The sequence below is a fragment of the Dioscorea cayenensis genome, unplaced genomic scaffold (assembly GCF_009730915.1).
Source record: "Dioscorea cayenensis subsp. rotundata cultivar TDr96_F1 unplaced genomic scaffold, TDr96_F1_v2_PseudoChromosome.rev07_lg8_w22 25.fasta BLBR01000980.1, whole genome shotgun sequence".
NCBI classification, from domain to species: Eukaryota; Viridiplantae; Streptophyta; class Magnoliopsida; order Dioscoreales; family Dioscoreaceae; genus Dioscorea; species Dioscorea cayenensis.
The window spans coordinates 32,026-49,649 of record NW_024087371.1 but is presented as its reverse complement, the minus strand read 5'-3'; the positions used below and the strand labels follow the sequence as shown (position 1 = coordinate 49,649).

The window sequence follows — 17,624 nt, the reverse complement described above, 5'->3', positions numbered from 1 at the left end:
GTTTTTGGAAATATTACAAACTTTGTGGGTTTTTTTTGGCAATTACCACTATAATTTATAATATATTTTTAATGATGTATATGGAATACATGAGTATACATGCAAACAAATAGGATTTCAAGGAAGATGCATAATATTTGGTTTCAGTGAAAGATATACACATAATTAGGCAAATTTGTAGGGGTTATGTAAGAAAAAAATATACATATAAATAAAAGCATAGAGAAGGTCCATTTGATCTTTGTATGGTAACAAATAAAATTAAATTAAAAGAGAGTGGCCAACGAATTCATAGTAAGGTGTATACTTGTGTAGTAAGAACCGGATTGAACCAGACCCGGGAGTATAGACGGTCCGGTACCATTTTAAAAACTGAGTAAACCAAAAACAGGCATGAACCGGTGTGAACTGGGCGGTTCAATTGTGAACCGGATGAACCACACCAAGTTCACATGGTTGAACCGGACTCAATATAGTTTTTAAAAATTTAAAATGATAAACATGGGTGAACCCAGGCCCGGTTTGTATAAAATATTAAAATTTTAAAACCTAGGTAGTCAAAACCTAAAATGATACACATGAAAACTTTGGTAGTGAAAACATAATGTTTAATATATATATATATATATATATTCAATTAAAAGTTTTTTTCAATTTTAATTTATTTAATTTATATGTAATGAGACTTTGATTTAAAAATGAGATATGGCTTTCTTTATTTGATATATTTATTTGATATATTACATGCATTTGGTTTAAAAAATAATTTATTTTTTAATCTACTATATTTTTTATTTTTATTTTATAAATTTCGGTTCAACCCGATTCAACCACGGTCGAACCTCTCAAACCCTTGAACCTTACACTTTCCGAATTCAATGGTCCGATCCAGTTCTGATTACCTAGGTGTATACCAATAGTCAATTTGCATATAAATGATTTTTTTTATTTTTTATAATGTTTAATATCAAGCTACTTGTATATAAATTGACTCGCAACCACACCTGTATAATAAAGGCAAACCATGACCAACTAATTTGGCTACAAGTGCTAGACAAGCAAATATAATTCTTTTCTTGTATTAAATATTCTCAATTATATATGAACAGAAGACACAGTAATATTACAAAATCATATGATAATTCCGTGATTTTGAATATGCCATTCTTGAAGATGCTCATAAAATTTTGTTATTAATTTATCCTTGAAGTTGTATAGGTAGCTGAAGATTACCTTGCGTAGCGCCCAAGTTCATCTCTTTAAAAAACTAACCATTACTTCAGCCCATTCTTGAAAGTTTGATCATCAAAGTGAATTGTACAAGACTGATAATATATAATCCTAATGCCTTGCATGAGAAAGATCAGCTGTTAAATGCTCCCCATTCAACTGCATCTCAAATGGCTATGGGCATGCCTACATATTTACAGAAAGGGAGAAAAACAAGCTTGAGAGTCTACGAAAATAGTTTAGAGTTTAAAATTAATGAACAGGTTAAAACAACATTTACCTCAGACAATGTCTTCCATAGATTTTGCCATCAAATATCTAAATGGTCAACAAAGTAATTTCCTATTAGTATCATAGACAAGATCAGTGCAAGTCCAACCCTTGTGAGAAAAAAATTGAATTTCAGCATCCATACCAACTCCATAATTCTAGTTTTGGCGCGAAATTATTGTGATCTAGTGCTGCTTCCCCTTATCTGAGATCTGCATAATCAAGATGAACATGTCACTGACAGCAGCCGAGTGGATAAATAGCAAAACGCTTTAATTCTGCATTGCTACTGAATGAGTTATTCTTCCAGGCAATTTGATAATATCTGGAAATTTGGGCTACAAAAGAGATTACTAATGCATGAAATTTAATATAATTTATTCCAACATCAGCAGAAAAACAAATATAAATCACAATGTAATTGTGTACATAAAATTACCACTTCATTCAGAGAGCAGCACTTCACCAGTAGTCTGCACAGGAGCAAGCACCTCCTTCAAAATGATGAAAACGATAGGCATCCCGCAAAATGATAGCCCGGCCAGTGACATTAGAGATAAACTTCATCCAATTGTGACAGTCATTGCAGACCCGGAGATTCTTAATAACTCGCAAAGGAACCTCAGAAGACAAACTCATTAGTCCAAATGCAACAGCTAGCTTCTCACTGTGAACATATGCAGTGTGGTCCTTCTGCTCTTGCTCCATGTCATTCAAAAGGTAATATTTATCTTGTTTGTAGCCTTTTAGAATGGCTCTTTTGTTCAAATCCTCCAAGAATTCATAGATTGCATCAGCTAGTGGGTGTAATCTATCACCAACAAAGAATGCATGGACTACATTCTTTACCTCAATCCAGCTACGTCCTGGTTCCTTTTTCACCCCTCTATCTTTCATCATCTGCCTCACATGATTCCTGAGATCCCATTTCCTGGTCACTGCATACACATTTGATAAAAGGACATAATTTGCAGAATCATATGGCTCTAGTTTAAGAAGATGCTGTGCCGCAAACTCTCCAATTTCCATGTTCTTGTGAACAGCACAAGCACTTAGAAGCGTCCTCCAAACCATAGCATCGGGGTCTATGGGCATCTCCTCAATAAACCCTTTAGCACGACCTAGTTGTCCAGCTCGTCCAAGAATATCCACAACACATGCATAGTGTTCTGGTCTTGGAACAAGATTATGCACTTTGCTCATAGACTTGAAGTAGTCAAGGCCATCAGCTACTAATCCAACATGGCTACATGCAGCTAAAACACCCAAAAATGTGACATGGTTTGGTTTAAAGCCATTGTCTTTCATTTGCTCAAAGAGTTTCAAGGATTCGCGGCCCAGACCATGTTGAGAATAGCAAGTGATCATCGCATTCCATGATATCTCATTCCTCTCAGACATACCAGAGAATGCCATATTTGCGTCATTAATGCCCCCACACTTGGCATATAGGGAAACTATAGCATTACCAGCCTCTATCTCAGAATCATATCCGACTTTTATTAATTTCGCATGAATTTGCTTCCCCTGTTTTATGTCTGCAATGTTAGCAGATGCACTGATTGCAGACCCAAATGTGAATAAGTTAGCTTTCACACCTGCTTGACCCATCTGTACAAAGAGTTTTAGTGCTTCCTCACAGTGTCCACTCTGTGCAAATCCTGAAATCAATCCATTCCATGATATCGCATCCTTCAGTTCAATAGTCTCAAATGCAGAGAATGCCTCCATTGTCCTGCCACACTTAGCATAAAGGTTGACTAGTGAATTTCCAATTGAAAGATCTTTCGAATAACCAAAAGTGCAAGCCCGGGCATGGATTTGAAGTCCCTGCTCAATTGCTTTTATTCCCGCGCATGCACTAACAGCACTAGCTAACCCTATGTTATCAGATTGGATCCCATGAATGTGCATTTCCATAAAAGTCCTGAGAGCTGCAACAAAGTACTCATTCTGTGCATATCCAGCAATCATGGCAGTCCATGAGACAACATCGTCCTCTGATATTCTATCAAGAATTTCCCTAGCACTAGTTAGTCTTCCGCATTTAGAATACATATCAATCAGGACGCTGCTAACATAGACATTCAACTCAAATCCTGTCTTTATAATCAATGTATGAATTTGCTCGCCAAGATCAAGTGCTCCAACATACGTACATGTTCTCAATATACTTGGATATGTATATTGGTTAGGTTGCATGCCAGCAAAATGCATTTGGTAAAAGAGATCAAAAGACTTTTGAAGATTACCCATCTGACCATATGCCACAAGCATCACATTCCATAATACCACATTTGTCTTGTCAGTCATATTGAAAAACTCATGTGCATCTTCAACTTTGGCACATCTCACATAAAGATCGAGAATAGAGCCTTCAATAATGTAATCTGAGGATAAACCAGCTTTTAGTGCAAATGAATGGAGTTGTTCTCCCTTTTGGATAGCTTCTGTAGATGAACAAGCAGTCAAAAGGCTTGAGATAGTCACAGGATCAGGTTCAAAACCTGAAAGACGCATTTCTTTGAAGGTTAGCAGAGCACTTTCGCTACATCCAAGCTGTACCTGGCCTGACATAAGTGCATTGTATGTTACTCTATCACGGCAAGGCATTTCTCCGAAAATTTGTTCAGCCATATTTAAATAACCACATTGGGAGTACAAGGTGACAAGAGCATTACCAACGAATGTTTCAGAGCAGAATCCTTGCTTAAGAGCTTGTGCATGGACCTGCTCGCCATGCTCAAAAAACTTGACTTTCGTGCAAGCACTTAGAACGCTAGAAAGCACATAGGGAGTGGGAGAAACTCTAGATTGATGCATCCAATGATAAAGACGAAGAGCTTCTTCTCCAAGTCCATTTTGAGAAAAACCAGACACCATGGCAACCCAAGAAACATTATCCCTCGAACTCAATTCATCAAACACTGACCACCCTGATTCCACATTTCCATTTTTAGAGTACAAATCAATCAAAGGGTTGCCTATGATAGGATCACTGCAAAAACCATGCCGAACAAGCCTACCATGAATCTGTTGAACAAGGTGCCAATTCTTTCTACTTGCACCAGAAGCCCTCAAAGCACTGGCAAAAGCAAAAACACCAAGATCTCGGTGCTCTCTTATAGCACTTGAAAACAAATATAACACCTTATCATTTTCTTTCCTTCTAAAGCAACCGGCAATCAAACTGTTCCATGAAGCAATGCTCATTGATTGAGGCATATCACCAAACAGTTTGAACGCATGCAAAAATAACTAAATAAACAAGTTATCAACCCAATAAATTAACATAAAAAACTCAACAGGAAAACAGAAATCTTTCACAATGTGATTTAAAAAAAACTCAGACTTTTCTTACTAATTCTCACTCCCAGAGCATCCTAAGTTACCGAAAGCTCATGAATCGAGCCAAGAGTAAACACAAACAGTGAAAACCAACTTGAGAACATAAAAGGCATTCCTTTTCGCCAATTTTACAGACAAAGAGCTCATCAATAGCATAAGAAACAAAGATGTGGCAGCAATTAAGCAAGAGTTCAGCGTAGTGATCCTCACAGCGCTTAACAGCAGCTCCCAAAGGCATGAGCAAAGCTCGACAATAGATAAATATCTGGAATCAACGGGTTCTTAGGATCGAGAAGTACCATGAAAGGCTTGGCGAATGAAACTCATGGCGTTGGTGAAGGCTGAAGGGGACAAAGAGAGGGAGAGTTGAGAGAAACCAAGGCGGGGAGTGAAAACTAGATGGATTTGGGAAGGGAATTTTTTCCGTTTTAACCCTCAATTCTTTGGCTAATTGCATATTAGTTCCTGAACTGTGCCCTTTGATTATAACTAGTGTTATGCCCGAAGCCCCCAACTATGAATTGGAGAGATCAACATATATTAAAAATAATATTTGTATCCGACATAATTGTCATAATTCTGATAATAATATTTAAAATTTAAACTAAGTATATTGTTACGTAAATTTTTAAAAACAACACACTTAGTCTAAATTTTAATGTATGTATAATTAATTGGATTTGTATTTCAACCATATTTTTATATCATAGTTTCATTAATTTTTTAACTATCAATGTTTTTTTAATTATAAATATTTTTAAAATTATAATTTACTTTTAAAATTTTGGTATAAAATTAAAGATAATTATAAATATTTTAATATTATTATAATATTATATGATTTTGATTGAAAAAATTTTAATGGGAGTTTGACACATGGTATGTGATTTTTCTACTTTAATATAGATATAAATACAGATATACACATAATATAGTGGGGAATAGAGACAAAATGAAAGAGGTTGAATTTAATTTTAAAAAATTCATAAATATTTAATCATTTATTAATTTAAACTTGATATTATAATAATTAATATTCTAAAAATATAAAATATATATCTATAAAAAAAAATTGGTTTAGGGGTAAAAAAACCTATCATATCTACATAATTAGCGATTTAACTCTATTAAAGCACTAAGTTAACAAATAATACAATAAAAAAGTAATTTAACACAAATCCACAATCTAATTCAATTACTAAATGCAACAATTATTCAACAAATAATATGAATGATCAAAATTTCCATAGCAATTAATCACAACAAATATCTAAAAGTTTTTCACAACCATTTTCATAAACAAATAATCAAACAAATATTAAATTAGGTATAAAGCAAGAAAAAAAAAGGATAAATTCTTTTTAATGAAAGATAAAAAATAAACTCGGAAAACATTGAGCAAAGAGTAAACTCACTAATTGACGCAAACTACAATGATTTTATTTATTTATTTACTTATTTATTTATTTATTTTGATATTTTGAGAAAAGCAATTGCATTTTTTTAGGGTTTTTTATTTTTATTTTTATTACAATTTTTTTACATTAATATCATAAAAATCAATATTTAACTATAAGTTCAATAAAATATATATCTACATAAAATTTAAAAACAAAAATATTTAAAGATCCATGTTTGGCTAGCCATATTATTTATTATTATCACTTAACATCAAATTTATTTAATATAATTATTTTATTTTTTTTAATTTATTTTAAATAGTGGGGGTAGAATTTAAAAAATAAATAAATAAAAAATAGCACTGTCCATATATGAATTATAATTATTAATATTTTAATATATATATATATATATATGTCAATCATCTAAGGATGTCCATAAATTTAAATTCTAGGGATGTCCCAGCCACACTGGTTAGATCATCATTTAACGGCTGCGTGCATTGACCTTGTTTCTATACATATCATCTTCAATACCTACAACTCATTCCATCCTCTTGGTCCTCTGCCCAACCTTCGAGTAGGAGCTCCTCGTCATTGTTGCTATGGGCACCAAATCCAACCTGAAAATCAAGTTCATTAACACCATCATCGAAATTAATCCCTCCTAAAGAACAATCACAGCAGACGCAGAAGTTGGCCTCAGAGAACTCATTAATTAGGTGGAAGCTGCCGGAATGAGTCTAGTTACAACATCGTATTGGGAGAGGATGAGAATTGGAGGGCTGGTGAGCACTTGGCTGCATGGAAGCTCGTCTCGAGGAGGTTAGCACTGGCTAGGCAGTGCCGGTGGAGCTCGGGGAAAGACTTATTATGTGGAAACAAGAAAATAAATCAGGGAAGAGCTGGAAAAAGCCATTGGATAAGGATCCAATGGTTGTGATAGGAACATCCCCAGAGTTGATAACTAGGGACGTTCCTAGATAAAGTATAGCCATATATATATATATCATGGAGCACCCCCTTGGCCCCTAGCTCCGCCTATGTACACATATATATACTTCCTTTTAATTCTATTCCCAAATATCTTTCTTTCCAAGCTTTCATTTGGTGGGGTCTGATAGTTCCGGTGGGTTAGTATGTTTAGGAGAGTCACTCAAAAACTCACAAGAATATGAAGCACACACACACAATCATGTAAGAGAAAGAAGACACACAAGTTGGTTACCCAGTTCGGCACAACCTTGCCTACATCTGGAGGCCCAAGCTCGGAAAAACAATCCACTAAAAGAGATTATAGAATAAAGAGTACAACACTCCCTTACTCACTCAAGACAAAGAATACCCTCTTAAAATTGCCTGATGCCCACTCTACTCAACCCTCACTGAAGAGTTTCTCACTTGTGTCTCATCCTAAATCTTCAAGCAGAATATCTTATATAGACGCACCTATGACCCATTAGATCCTCCTCTTTTAGACTTCTCCGAGGCTTCCTAATTTGGACACCTTCCAAAGCTAGATATTGTAACACTCGGTTGCAACACTACCCACCTTACTGAACATGACTGAGTTCTAGCCAGTTGCAACTGAACTTGCGACATCTTCAACCCTCACTGTTCCTTCAGTCTGCTTCGTAGCAGTTGACTCATCCCGAGCTCTTCCTGCCTACAATTGCTTCTTTTCTCACGTCACTTCAATAGGTCCCCTCTTCCGAGGGTCGCATCTACCAAGGAACATGCGACCATCTCACCAAAGATGGTCATCGAAGATCTCCCGATCTTCTTTCCAAACTTGGTCCAAGTTTGGTCTTCCCATGTGATTTTTCATTTGACTCATGGAAATATTGTTAGTAAACTTGATCTCATCTCATCCAAGTTTAGCCTTCAATATCTTCAAGCATGATCTTCAATCATTCATGCTTGGATCTTCAAATCTTCAATCATATCTCAAGTAATCTTCAATATGCAATTTGTCTCCTTGAATAGCTCCGCCCATAATTAGCTCTTAGATCTCCTTTCAAATTGTGTTGCTAAATATGGTCTTGATAATCGCATTGGCTTCTCTTTGCCTAATTTAGTTTGTGTCTTCAAATAACTTCACACCAAACTAAGCTTTATACAATCTCCATGATAATATTTATTCTTACCAACAATAGAACATTCCTCTCACTCTCTTTAAAGTAGATCTTTCCTAAAAGGAGTTTTACCAAAGATATGATTTATCATTTTTGGATCTTACCAAGGATAGATAAACATTCCTAAAATAAAACTTGCCCTTCTTGAAGAGATCCTTCTAACTCGATGCGGTTTCCGAAATTAGTTAATCATCCCATGAACCATTGAGAGGAATTTCTTCTAAACATGGTCTCCAACATGATCTTCTAAGCCTCATATCTTCATATGCCATGTCACCAAGCTTTGGCTATATCATCATCCTAGTCACTTCTCCTTTTTGCAAAGTCATCATTGCCACGTCATCTTATTTTGCCATGTCACATCTTGACTTGTCATATAATGCCAACTGTTAGGTCTGATGACGTGGATTGACATTATTTGACAAGGCAAGTAGTGACATGACAAGAGAAAAGTGACGTGGCATGATGACTAAGCAAAGGAAGTAATGATAAGGATGATGATGTGGCAAAATGTTGATGTCATGATATGTAAAGCTACAAGGGTTAGAAGATCATGATGAAGATGATGTTTAGAAGATATTCCTCTCAATAAATTCATGTGATGATCAACTATTTTTGAAAAATGCATCAAGTTAAAAGGATCTCTTCATTGGCAAGAATTCAAGATCATGAAGATTGTATGGAACTTAGTTTAGTGTGAAGCTATTTGAAGACACAAACTAAGTTAGGCAAGGACAAGCCAACGTGATTATCAAGACCATAGTTAATAAAAACTATTTAAAGAAAGATCCAAGAGCTAATTATGGGCGGAACTATTTATGGAGACTAATCATGTATGGAGATTGATTGAAGATTACATGAGATATGATTAGAGATTTGAAGATCCAAGCATGTATGATTGGAGATCATGCTTGAAGATATTAAAGGCTAAACTTGGATGAAGATGAGATCAAGTTTAATAACAATATTTTCATAAGTCAAACGAAGATCATTTGGGAAGACCAAACTTGGGACAAGTTTGGAAAAGAGATCGGGAGATCTTCGGTGACCATCTTTGGTGAGATGGTTATGTGTACCTTGGTGGGCATATCCCTCGGGAGAGGGTGACCTACTGAAGTGACGTGAGGAAGGAAGCAGCTACAGGCAAGAGGAACTCGGGTCGAGTCAACTGCTACGAGGCAGACTGAAGTAACCGAGAAGGTTGAAAGTCACAGATTCGGGTGTAACTAGCTATAACTCAGTCATGTTCAGTAAGGTGGGCCATGTTGCAACTGAGTGTTTCAAAATCTAACTTTGGAATGTGTCCAAGTTAGGAAGCTGCGGAGAATTCTAAAAGAGAAAGGTTTATTTGGATGAGGATGAGCCACGGAGTAAGAGACCTTTGGGTGAGGGTTGAGGAGAGTGGGCGTCGGTTAATCTTAAGGGGATATTCTTTGTCTTGAGAGAGTGAGAGAGTGTTGTACTCTTTATTCTTAAGCCTCTTTTAGTGGATTGATTCTCCGGGCCTGACTCCCCAGATGTACGTAAAGTTGTGCCGAACTGGGTTACCAATTTGTTTGTCTTTCTCTTGCATGATTGTGTGTGTGTATGTCCAATCTTCAAGTGAGCTTTTGAGTGACTTATCTTATTATACTAACCCATCAGAACCATCACTAACTCAAGTTTGCAAACCCAACAGGGTCATTTGTTTATTCATAATTAATTGATTGGTTTTTTTTCTCTACTTCATTGATCTTATCTATCCTTTCAATTCATCTAAACTCTCTCTCTCTCTCTCTCTCTCTCTCTCTCTCTCTCTCTTTAAAATAAATTAAAAAAAAAACCTTCATCACCTTCTTATTAGAATCTTGGCACTCTAATGACCTCTAGTTCGAGCATATTGACGTCGTCTTCTCAGTTGTTGGCCACCAATGCCTCCTCGACTAGGCCTTTTGGGACAAAAGCCTTAAGATCTGGCGCTCCTCTGATGGTGTGATGTGTGCAAGCTCCGGTGAGAGCTCAATTGTGGGGATGCACGTTGAAGGTGTTCATTAAGAGTCTGAATACGATCACCTCCTCTCTGCTTTCAGTTGTCATGAATTTCTTTTATTTCAATAGTTCCCATTTTTGATATGTTTTATTTTTGTTATCCCTTCTGATTAGGGGTGAGCAAAAAAATCTAGATCAGATGATCCGATCCGGTATCTGAATTTTTTACCTTAATTTTTTGGGTACCCGATCCGAATTTTTTAGATGAAAACGGGGTTGGATCCGGGTAGGGAGAAATTAAAAATCGGGTAACTGAATATGATCCGGTTTTTACTTGTAGTATATTCTTATATATATAGATACATAATAATTTATAATTTTATATGGTCCAAAAAGTAAAAAATAAAAAAAAATTCCAAATCCCCCACATCTAAACACTTTAAGAGTTATATATATATATATATATATTAAAAAATTTAAATTTTACAAGGGCTAAAACTAAAAAAAAAATATCCAAATGCCTAATCTAATAACTTAAAGAGTTATATATTTATATAGTTATGTATATATATTAATAAATTTAAATACTATATAGATTAAAAGTAAAAAGGAAAAAAATCCCAAATCCTTGCCTCCCACTCCCCAACTGCCATCATCCTGCCTCTTCTCTCAAGTCTCCATCCGAATCTTCTCTCTCTAGCAACCAATGATGATTATTGATAAGACACTTGATGATTTCGTAGACATTTTTTTTCTTTTTAATGACTAAGATTGATAAAACTCTTTATTATTTTTGGTATGACTTTTGTTGTGTGAACAATAATATAAGAGTTTAATGCTCTTAATATGTTATAAGTTTTTCATATTTGTTTTTTTATGTAATATTGTTATATAAAGCAAATTTATAAGGAGATAAACTTAAATTCGGATCCGGATATCCGATATCTGATTCGGTTTAAATCAGATATCCGATTCTTGGTACCCGGTTTAAACCTGGTCAGATACGGGTCGAGCTTTATCGATCCGAAAAACTGAGTACCCGATCTGATTTTAAAAACTGGATCCGGTACCCGGTTTTGCTCACCCCTACTTTTGATAATGAAAAAAATTTGATATGTGCCCCGATTAAATATATTTAGAAAAAAAATATTTTTAAAATAGTTTGAAAATATTATAATTTGTTGTCAATTATTACATTTTCTTTGAAATTTTGATTTAAGTAGTTGAAATATGAATTTTTCAGAGTTGTTGGTACCACCACCGCCACCTCTAAGAAACCAAAACCACATTGGTGTTGAACGAAACTACACTCATCGGCAAGCATCATACACCCGATCGTGCTTGAGTAAGACCCATATCGTCGATGAGCCGGCAAGGTGACACACTACAATAAAAAATTCAATTTGCGATACATTTTGTGACACAAAAGATCAAAAATGTGTCGCAGATCGCAATTTGCAACATAATCTGTGACACAATAAAATGTGTCGCATTTCAGATGTCGCAAATATTTGCAACACTTTTGAAGACTATGTCACAAAATTTGCGACACAAAATAAAAACGTTGCAAATTTAATCACAATTTATGGATCTTCTGAAACAATAATTGTCATTCAATTTGCAACGATATGCGATAATTTATTGCGAAGCAATTTCTGTGTCACAATAAATGTTGCAACTATTTGAAACTTTTGCAACATTCTTTGCGATTTATTTTGATTGTCGCAAAACTTTACGTGTTGCAAATTTTATTGCAAATATTGAGTCTTTTTGCAACAAATTTTGTGACCCATTTTGTTTGTCGCAAAACTTTTTGTGTCGCAAATTGTGTTGTAAATGTGTGCTATGTTTAGCAAAAAAAAATTGAGACACATTTCGATTATTGTAAATTGTATCGCAAATTGTGTTGCATCTTGGTGAGATATTCTGCGACACAATTTTATTGTTGCAAATTATGTCGCAAATTAATTATTCATAACCATGATTATTTATAATAATTTTTTAACTATTTTTACAAACCTGTTTTAAAGCCTAATTTACAATCCTGAATAATAATTTTTATAATATTTTTCAAAATAAACATTCCAATCGATAAATATCTAGAATAACAATGCAATACAAAATATAATAGTTCAAACATCTAATATCACAAACAAATACAAAATATAATAGTCCAAAATGTAAAAGTCAAAAGTATCTAATGTAATAATCCAAAACACCACATTCTTTTTGTTGCAATATCATCGACATGCTGAGGTTGTTCAACATCCTCTGAAGTGTGAGGGCATGGGAAGCAGACTCTCAGTCCTGGCAAGAACATGAGAAGTACAAGGAGTTGTCTCAAAATTTACATGAATACCTCGAGATTCTGGTAAACTTGTGAAAAACAAAATGCAAATATTACCAAGATTGCAAGCTGCAGTTAGCACAAGGCCAACAAGACCTTAAAGGGTCCAAACAAAATGTGCCTATTCTCAGAGAATTTTGATAGTCTTCTTGCATCCAAGCCTATGATGTAGTTTTGTGCAGCTTGGACATGATCTGCACCTGCACAGAATATTTCCAAACACTTGGTTCAACGAATACATTATAGAGAACTAGAGAAATCTACTAGGAAATCGATTAGAGGTACCTGGCCATCTGCAGCAAGAAGTCCATATGAGTAGATTAATGGGAAAATAAACAACAACAATATATTACTTAGACCAATTTGAGTTAACCTGGCTATCTCCAACTCCTTTAAGAAGTTCTGCAATCAAGGACTCTACTCCTTCCTCATCAATCACCAAAATAACAGTTTCGGCAGCCTTCTTTGCAAAGTTTCGCAGGTTTTAGAATTTGAAAAAGATCAGAATAATAAAAAACACTTTCTTTTTAACTTTTTTAAAAGGAACATGGCACTCAAGATCACATTGGAAAAAATAATTAATAATAAGAAATAATTAATGATATAAAAACCTGGAAAGTTTTGAGGGCTTTCCCACCTTTGCTGCTTGTCCTATTTAAACATTCATACAGTTGCTTGAACAAAGTATCAAATAAAAACATCAAAACTAGCTCACAAAACATTACAAAACTTATATGAGGTTCTCAACAAGTAGACTTTGTTGACATCTTGAGAGAAAAGAACACAAGAAATAATGTTGCGAAGCCAGGATAAAATCAAATTGTTGTGTATCCAATGTGTAACAGATAAGTAATACCCAAATGTCGCCAAGAATCTAATGACCAAAATCATGAATGTTTCAGATTGCCAAACACCATCCCAGTGACAAAAAGTCTCATTTAAAAAAAGTTTTACTTTTTAAAACCAGGGAACAGAGAATAAAGATTTTTACATGATAATGTTCTTTTGGCACCCATTGTGAATAAATTTATATATAAAACTATGTGCTTTTTATGAAGTTCTATAATTAGGTCCTAATTTAAGCTGAAAGATACTCTCAACTAAAACAAAGATAACTGCTTCCAAAATGCTATACTCACCACACTTTGAGCAGACCGATCATTACTTCTCACCCTTACAGGGTGAAGTAAGAATTCCTCATCTGAATCAGGAACTTTCACTCTGATTGCTGATCTTATAGTTTTATCATAGGGTACACTGAAAATTTGAAGAAAAAAAAAGATTTATATGTAAATGGAAAGATCATTAACAATCCACATGTAGCAGTCTAGGAATTTCCTACACAGCATGGACCTCTTAAAGATGGTTCACTGATAGCTCTAACAGCCAAATGCAAGAAAAGTCCAGCTGACTGGTTATTTTCTAGGAAAATAACAAAGCAAGAAGTTCCTTTTTGAATGATGACCTACATGTCTCACAACTTAGTGTCACAGTGGAGATGGACATTAAGGAGTAACCAATGTTGTCAGACCCGGACCGGCCCGGCCGGTTCAACCTGAAAAACCGGGAACTGGCCATGTGGCCGGCCCGGGTATACCCCATTGACCCGAGTATTAAAAAACCCGGTGTTAACCCGGTGACCCGGGCGGTTCAACCGGGAACCGGTTGACCCGGCCGGGTCAATCGGGTCACAATGTTTAATTTTTTTTTTTACAATATTTAATAATTTATTATTATTTTCTCATTAAAAACCACAAAATCGTGTATATTTATTAATATTAATTTATAATTTATAATCAATAAATAGAATTACAATATATATATATATACCAACAAAAGTTAACATTTAAAAATAAAATATATTAATGTATTATGTAAGTACTTTCTAAAAATTTAATTTATTAAGAAAATAAAACAATAAATGAGTGTAATTTTATTATAAAAATATAAAATTAAAGTATTCTAATTAAATAAAAAATATAAGAAAATTTAAAACAAAATAAAAACTCAATTGAGATATAAGAATTAGTGAATTAAATTTCTTATTTATTTTAACAAAATCAACCAATAAACAAATAAATAAATGAATAACACCGAGAGAAGTTCGATAATTATATATTAATATATTAAATTTATAAATATTTAAAAAATGTAAAAATAAATGACAAAATTAGAAAACTCTACTATATATAAGGTCATTTATCAATTTAAATATTAAATTTGAGTAGGTTTTTATAATATAATTATGGATTTAATATTATATTTTCTTATTATTAATTATTATAATATTTTTTTTATATTTAATTAGTGACCCCGGTTCGACCCCGGTTCGACCCGGTTGAACCCATTGACCCCTGACACCTGGGCTTAGCCGGGTCATTGCCCGAGCCGGGTCTGACAACCTTGGGAGTAACTTACAGAATAGATAGCAAATCGAAGTGATGGCTTCTAAAATAAAAAAATGAAAAGTAATATTCAAGTCAATGGAGTTCTAGACTTTCACCAAAATCAAGCAATCCAAGCCATTATCTATAATGTCCATGAAAATAATAAAGTAGTAAAGGAATGATAAATGGCTATAAAATCACTATAAAAAGTATAATAAAACCTTCCATCATTGACTTCAAAAGTTCAAACCAAGTCCAGTAATAAAGATATTAAAATTTATAGGGATTCTTTACTGAAATGAGTTTCAATTCCTCGAACATCAGAATTATCTCCATGAGATCCATGTACCAAGATGGGTTCCTTTTTTTCATGATCAGAAACATTAGATTTCACTTGATTATCATTGTTTTTCAGATCCCAGGGGAACATCAAAGACGAGAAATCAAATTTGAGGCTTGCAATTCCAGAAAATGGGCAAGAACTCCTGATGGGATGTTTTCTACTTTGATAAAATTGATTTGATCTACCATGCCTCACTGGAATATTTCCAGCTAACTCAAGACTGGTATCATGAGTTGCAATTTTTCCCTTAATTCTTTGTGCAAGAGAATAATCTAATTCAGCATGATCAGGACTTCTCCCTAAAGTTGCCCCCTTCTCAGTTTTTCTTGCATGAGATTGAGGAAAGCTTGCATCCTCAAAAAGAGGAAGCAGTGAGGATGCTGAAGTTGTGCCACCAAATATATTTCTGGTACCATTATTTTCACTAGCACTCCTACAGAAATGATCAAACATTGAATGAGATGCTTTTTTTTTTTAGAAAGGCGAGAAGCACCAAAACCTAGGGACGTGCATGTGTGTGTGGGGTGGGGGGGGAGGGAGAGTAAGGCTCAACGCCGACCCATGTGTCCTCATCTTGCGCAAGTTATGAGGTTCGATCCCGGGTCCTCCTCGAAACGAACGCCATAGGCAAGGAACCCAATACCAATTGACCCAAAGGCCGTTGGTATTGAATTCCTTTTTCAGGTCAAGAAAAAAATATCATAATATTAAGGAAAGATCACCATACAACGTGTGAAAAAATACAGGTGTTAATGTAGTAATTACTAATCGATCAAAGGAATGGTGGCATACATGGGGGTGATTAACTATTTTTAAAAAAATTAATTAGAAAAATTCATAGATTTAATAATCTTTGGATGCACGAGTTGATTAATTGCAACAAAAATAGACATGAGAGGTAAAGAGATGGTGAAACACCTACTATTACGTGGAAAGCTTTGGAAAGAATTTATTGAATGTGAAGGAGACAACACGTTTTGTGTCTGGTAATGATTAACCAAATTTATATTTATCATATAATTATTAGTATTGAATTATCGATAACTAATGAATATAAGCTTAATTGTTTAATTAATTAAGTTAGATAATTTCCATCAAACATCCAACTTTGTAGCCAAGAATCATAACATGACTTGACATTCTATAGATTTATAATTAATTAATCCTTTGATTATTGTGGGTAAAAGTTAATTGACCAAGCACTAACCATTATATCTTATCATTCAATTTTTCATTTAATCTATTTTATTTATGTTTTTATATAAATTTGTAAGTATTTGCAAGTTGAATGGAAAAAATAAGTTGTATGGCAAGATAGAGATGGTGAGAGTGTATGTGATTATTTAATATATATATGCTCTCTCTCGATAATAGTTGCACTTCCGCATTTGTCTCTGTCCACCCTTATTAGGGATGCGAGTGGGGCGGGGCGGGGCGAGGCGGGGAATGGGATCCCTATCTCCATCCCCACTTCCCACGGAGCGGGGATTCCCTGCTTCAAAATTCCCCGCAGGGGAGAATATCCCCCCACTCACTCCTCTACGGGGATTCCCTCGGGGTCGGGGAATCACCACGGGGTCGAGAAATCCCTACCCCACCAAATGGTTTTTTTTCTAATTACACATGTAACACATCACATATGAAATTAAAAAAAATAAACAAAATATTTCTCAAAATAAGTATTATTTAATGTATGAGAAAACAACAAACTAACGAAGTAATCGATGGGACGAAGAATTGAAGAATGGGAATTGTGGAAGTTGGGATTTCATAAGAGATGTTCTATTTACAGGTGGAGATTTCAATAAAGATGATAAATTAATCAATTTAATCTTAATTTTAATATAAAATATTTATCTATTAAAGAAATAAAAAGTTTTGATTAAAATTTTTAAAAATATTTTTTGATATAATTATCTCAAAGTATTGCATTGATGTAACATTAATTTTTATTAAAAATTTAAAACATTATTAATAATTACCAAAAATAAAAATTTTAAAACCCAAATATTTGATTATAATATTATATCAAAATTAATTTTTTAATAAATAAAATTAATTATATAAGTTATTTTAAATATATATAATATATATTTAATTTAAAAATTAAAGAATCCTTCTCCCCGTGGGGATTCCCCTCGGGTATCTCGGCAAGAGTGGTCCCCGCCCCACCCGTGGGTCGGGGAAAGATTTTCC

At 34.2% G+C, this 17,624-nt stretch overlaps 1 protein-coding gene across 4 annotated transcripts; it reads right to left on the bottom strand.

Annotated features, from left to right (window-relative positions):
• Nucleotides 1-1,051: 1,051 nt before the first annotated feature.
• LOC120255382 (pentatricopeptide repeat-containing protein At4g13650) lies at nucleotides 1,052-5,227 on the bottom strand. Of its 4 annotated transcripts, none has more exons than XM_039263216.1 (4): nucleotides 1,940-5,227; nucleotides 1,646-1,712; nucleotides 1,511-1,572; nucleotides 1,052-1,416 (listed from the first exon to the last, which is right to left on the bottom strand). In XM_039263216.1, the coding sequence occupies exon 1, from the start codon at nucleotides 4,723-4,725 to the stop codon at nucleotides 1,963-1,965; it is 2,763 nt and encodes a 920-aa protein (XP_039119150.1). In that variant the 5' UTR covers nucleotides 4,726-5,227; the 3' UTR covers nucleotides 1,052-1,416; nucleotides 1,511-1,572; nucleotides 1,646-1,712; nucleotides 1,940-1,962. The 4 variants fall into 4 exon arrangements, with proteins under 4 accessions (XP_039119150.1, XP_039119151.1, XP_039119152.1 ...); XM_039263217.1 differs by having other exon boundaries at nucleotides 1,511-1,548; XM_039263218.1 differs by having other exon boundaries at nucleotides 1,511-1,712; nucleotides 1,940-4,070; nucleotides 4,182-5,227.
• Nucleotides 5,228-17,624: the final 12,397 nt, after the last annotated feature.

Coding starts and splice junctions, on each gene's coding strand:
- LOC120255382 (XM_039263215.1), bottom strand. CDS start 4,725: ATGCCTCAATCAATGAGCATTGCTTCATGGAACAGTTTGATTGCCGGT.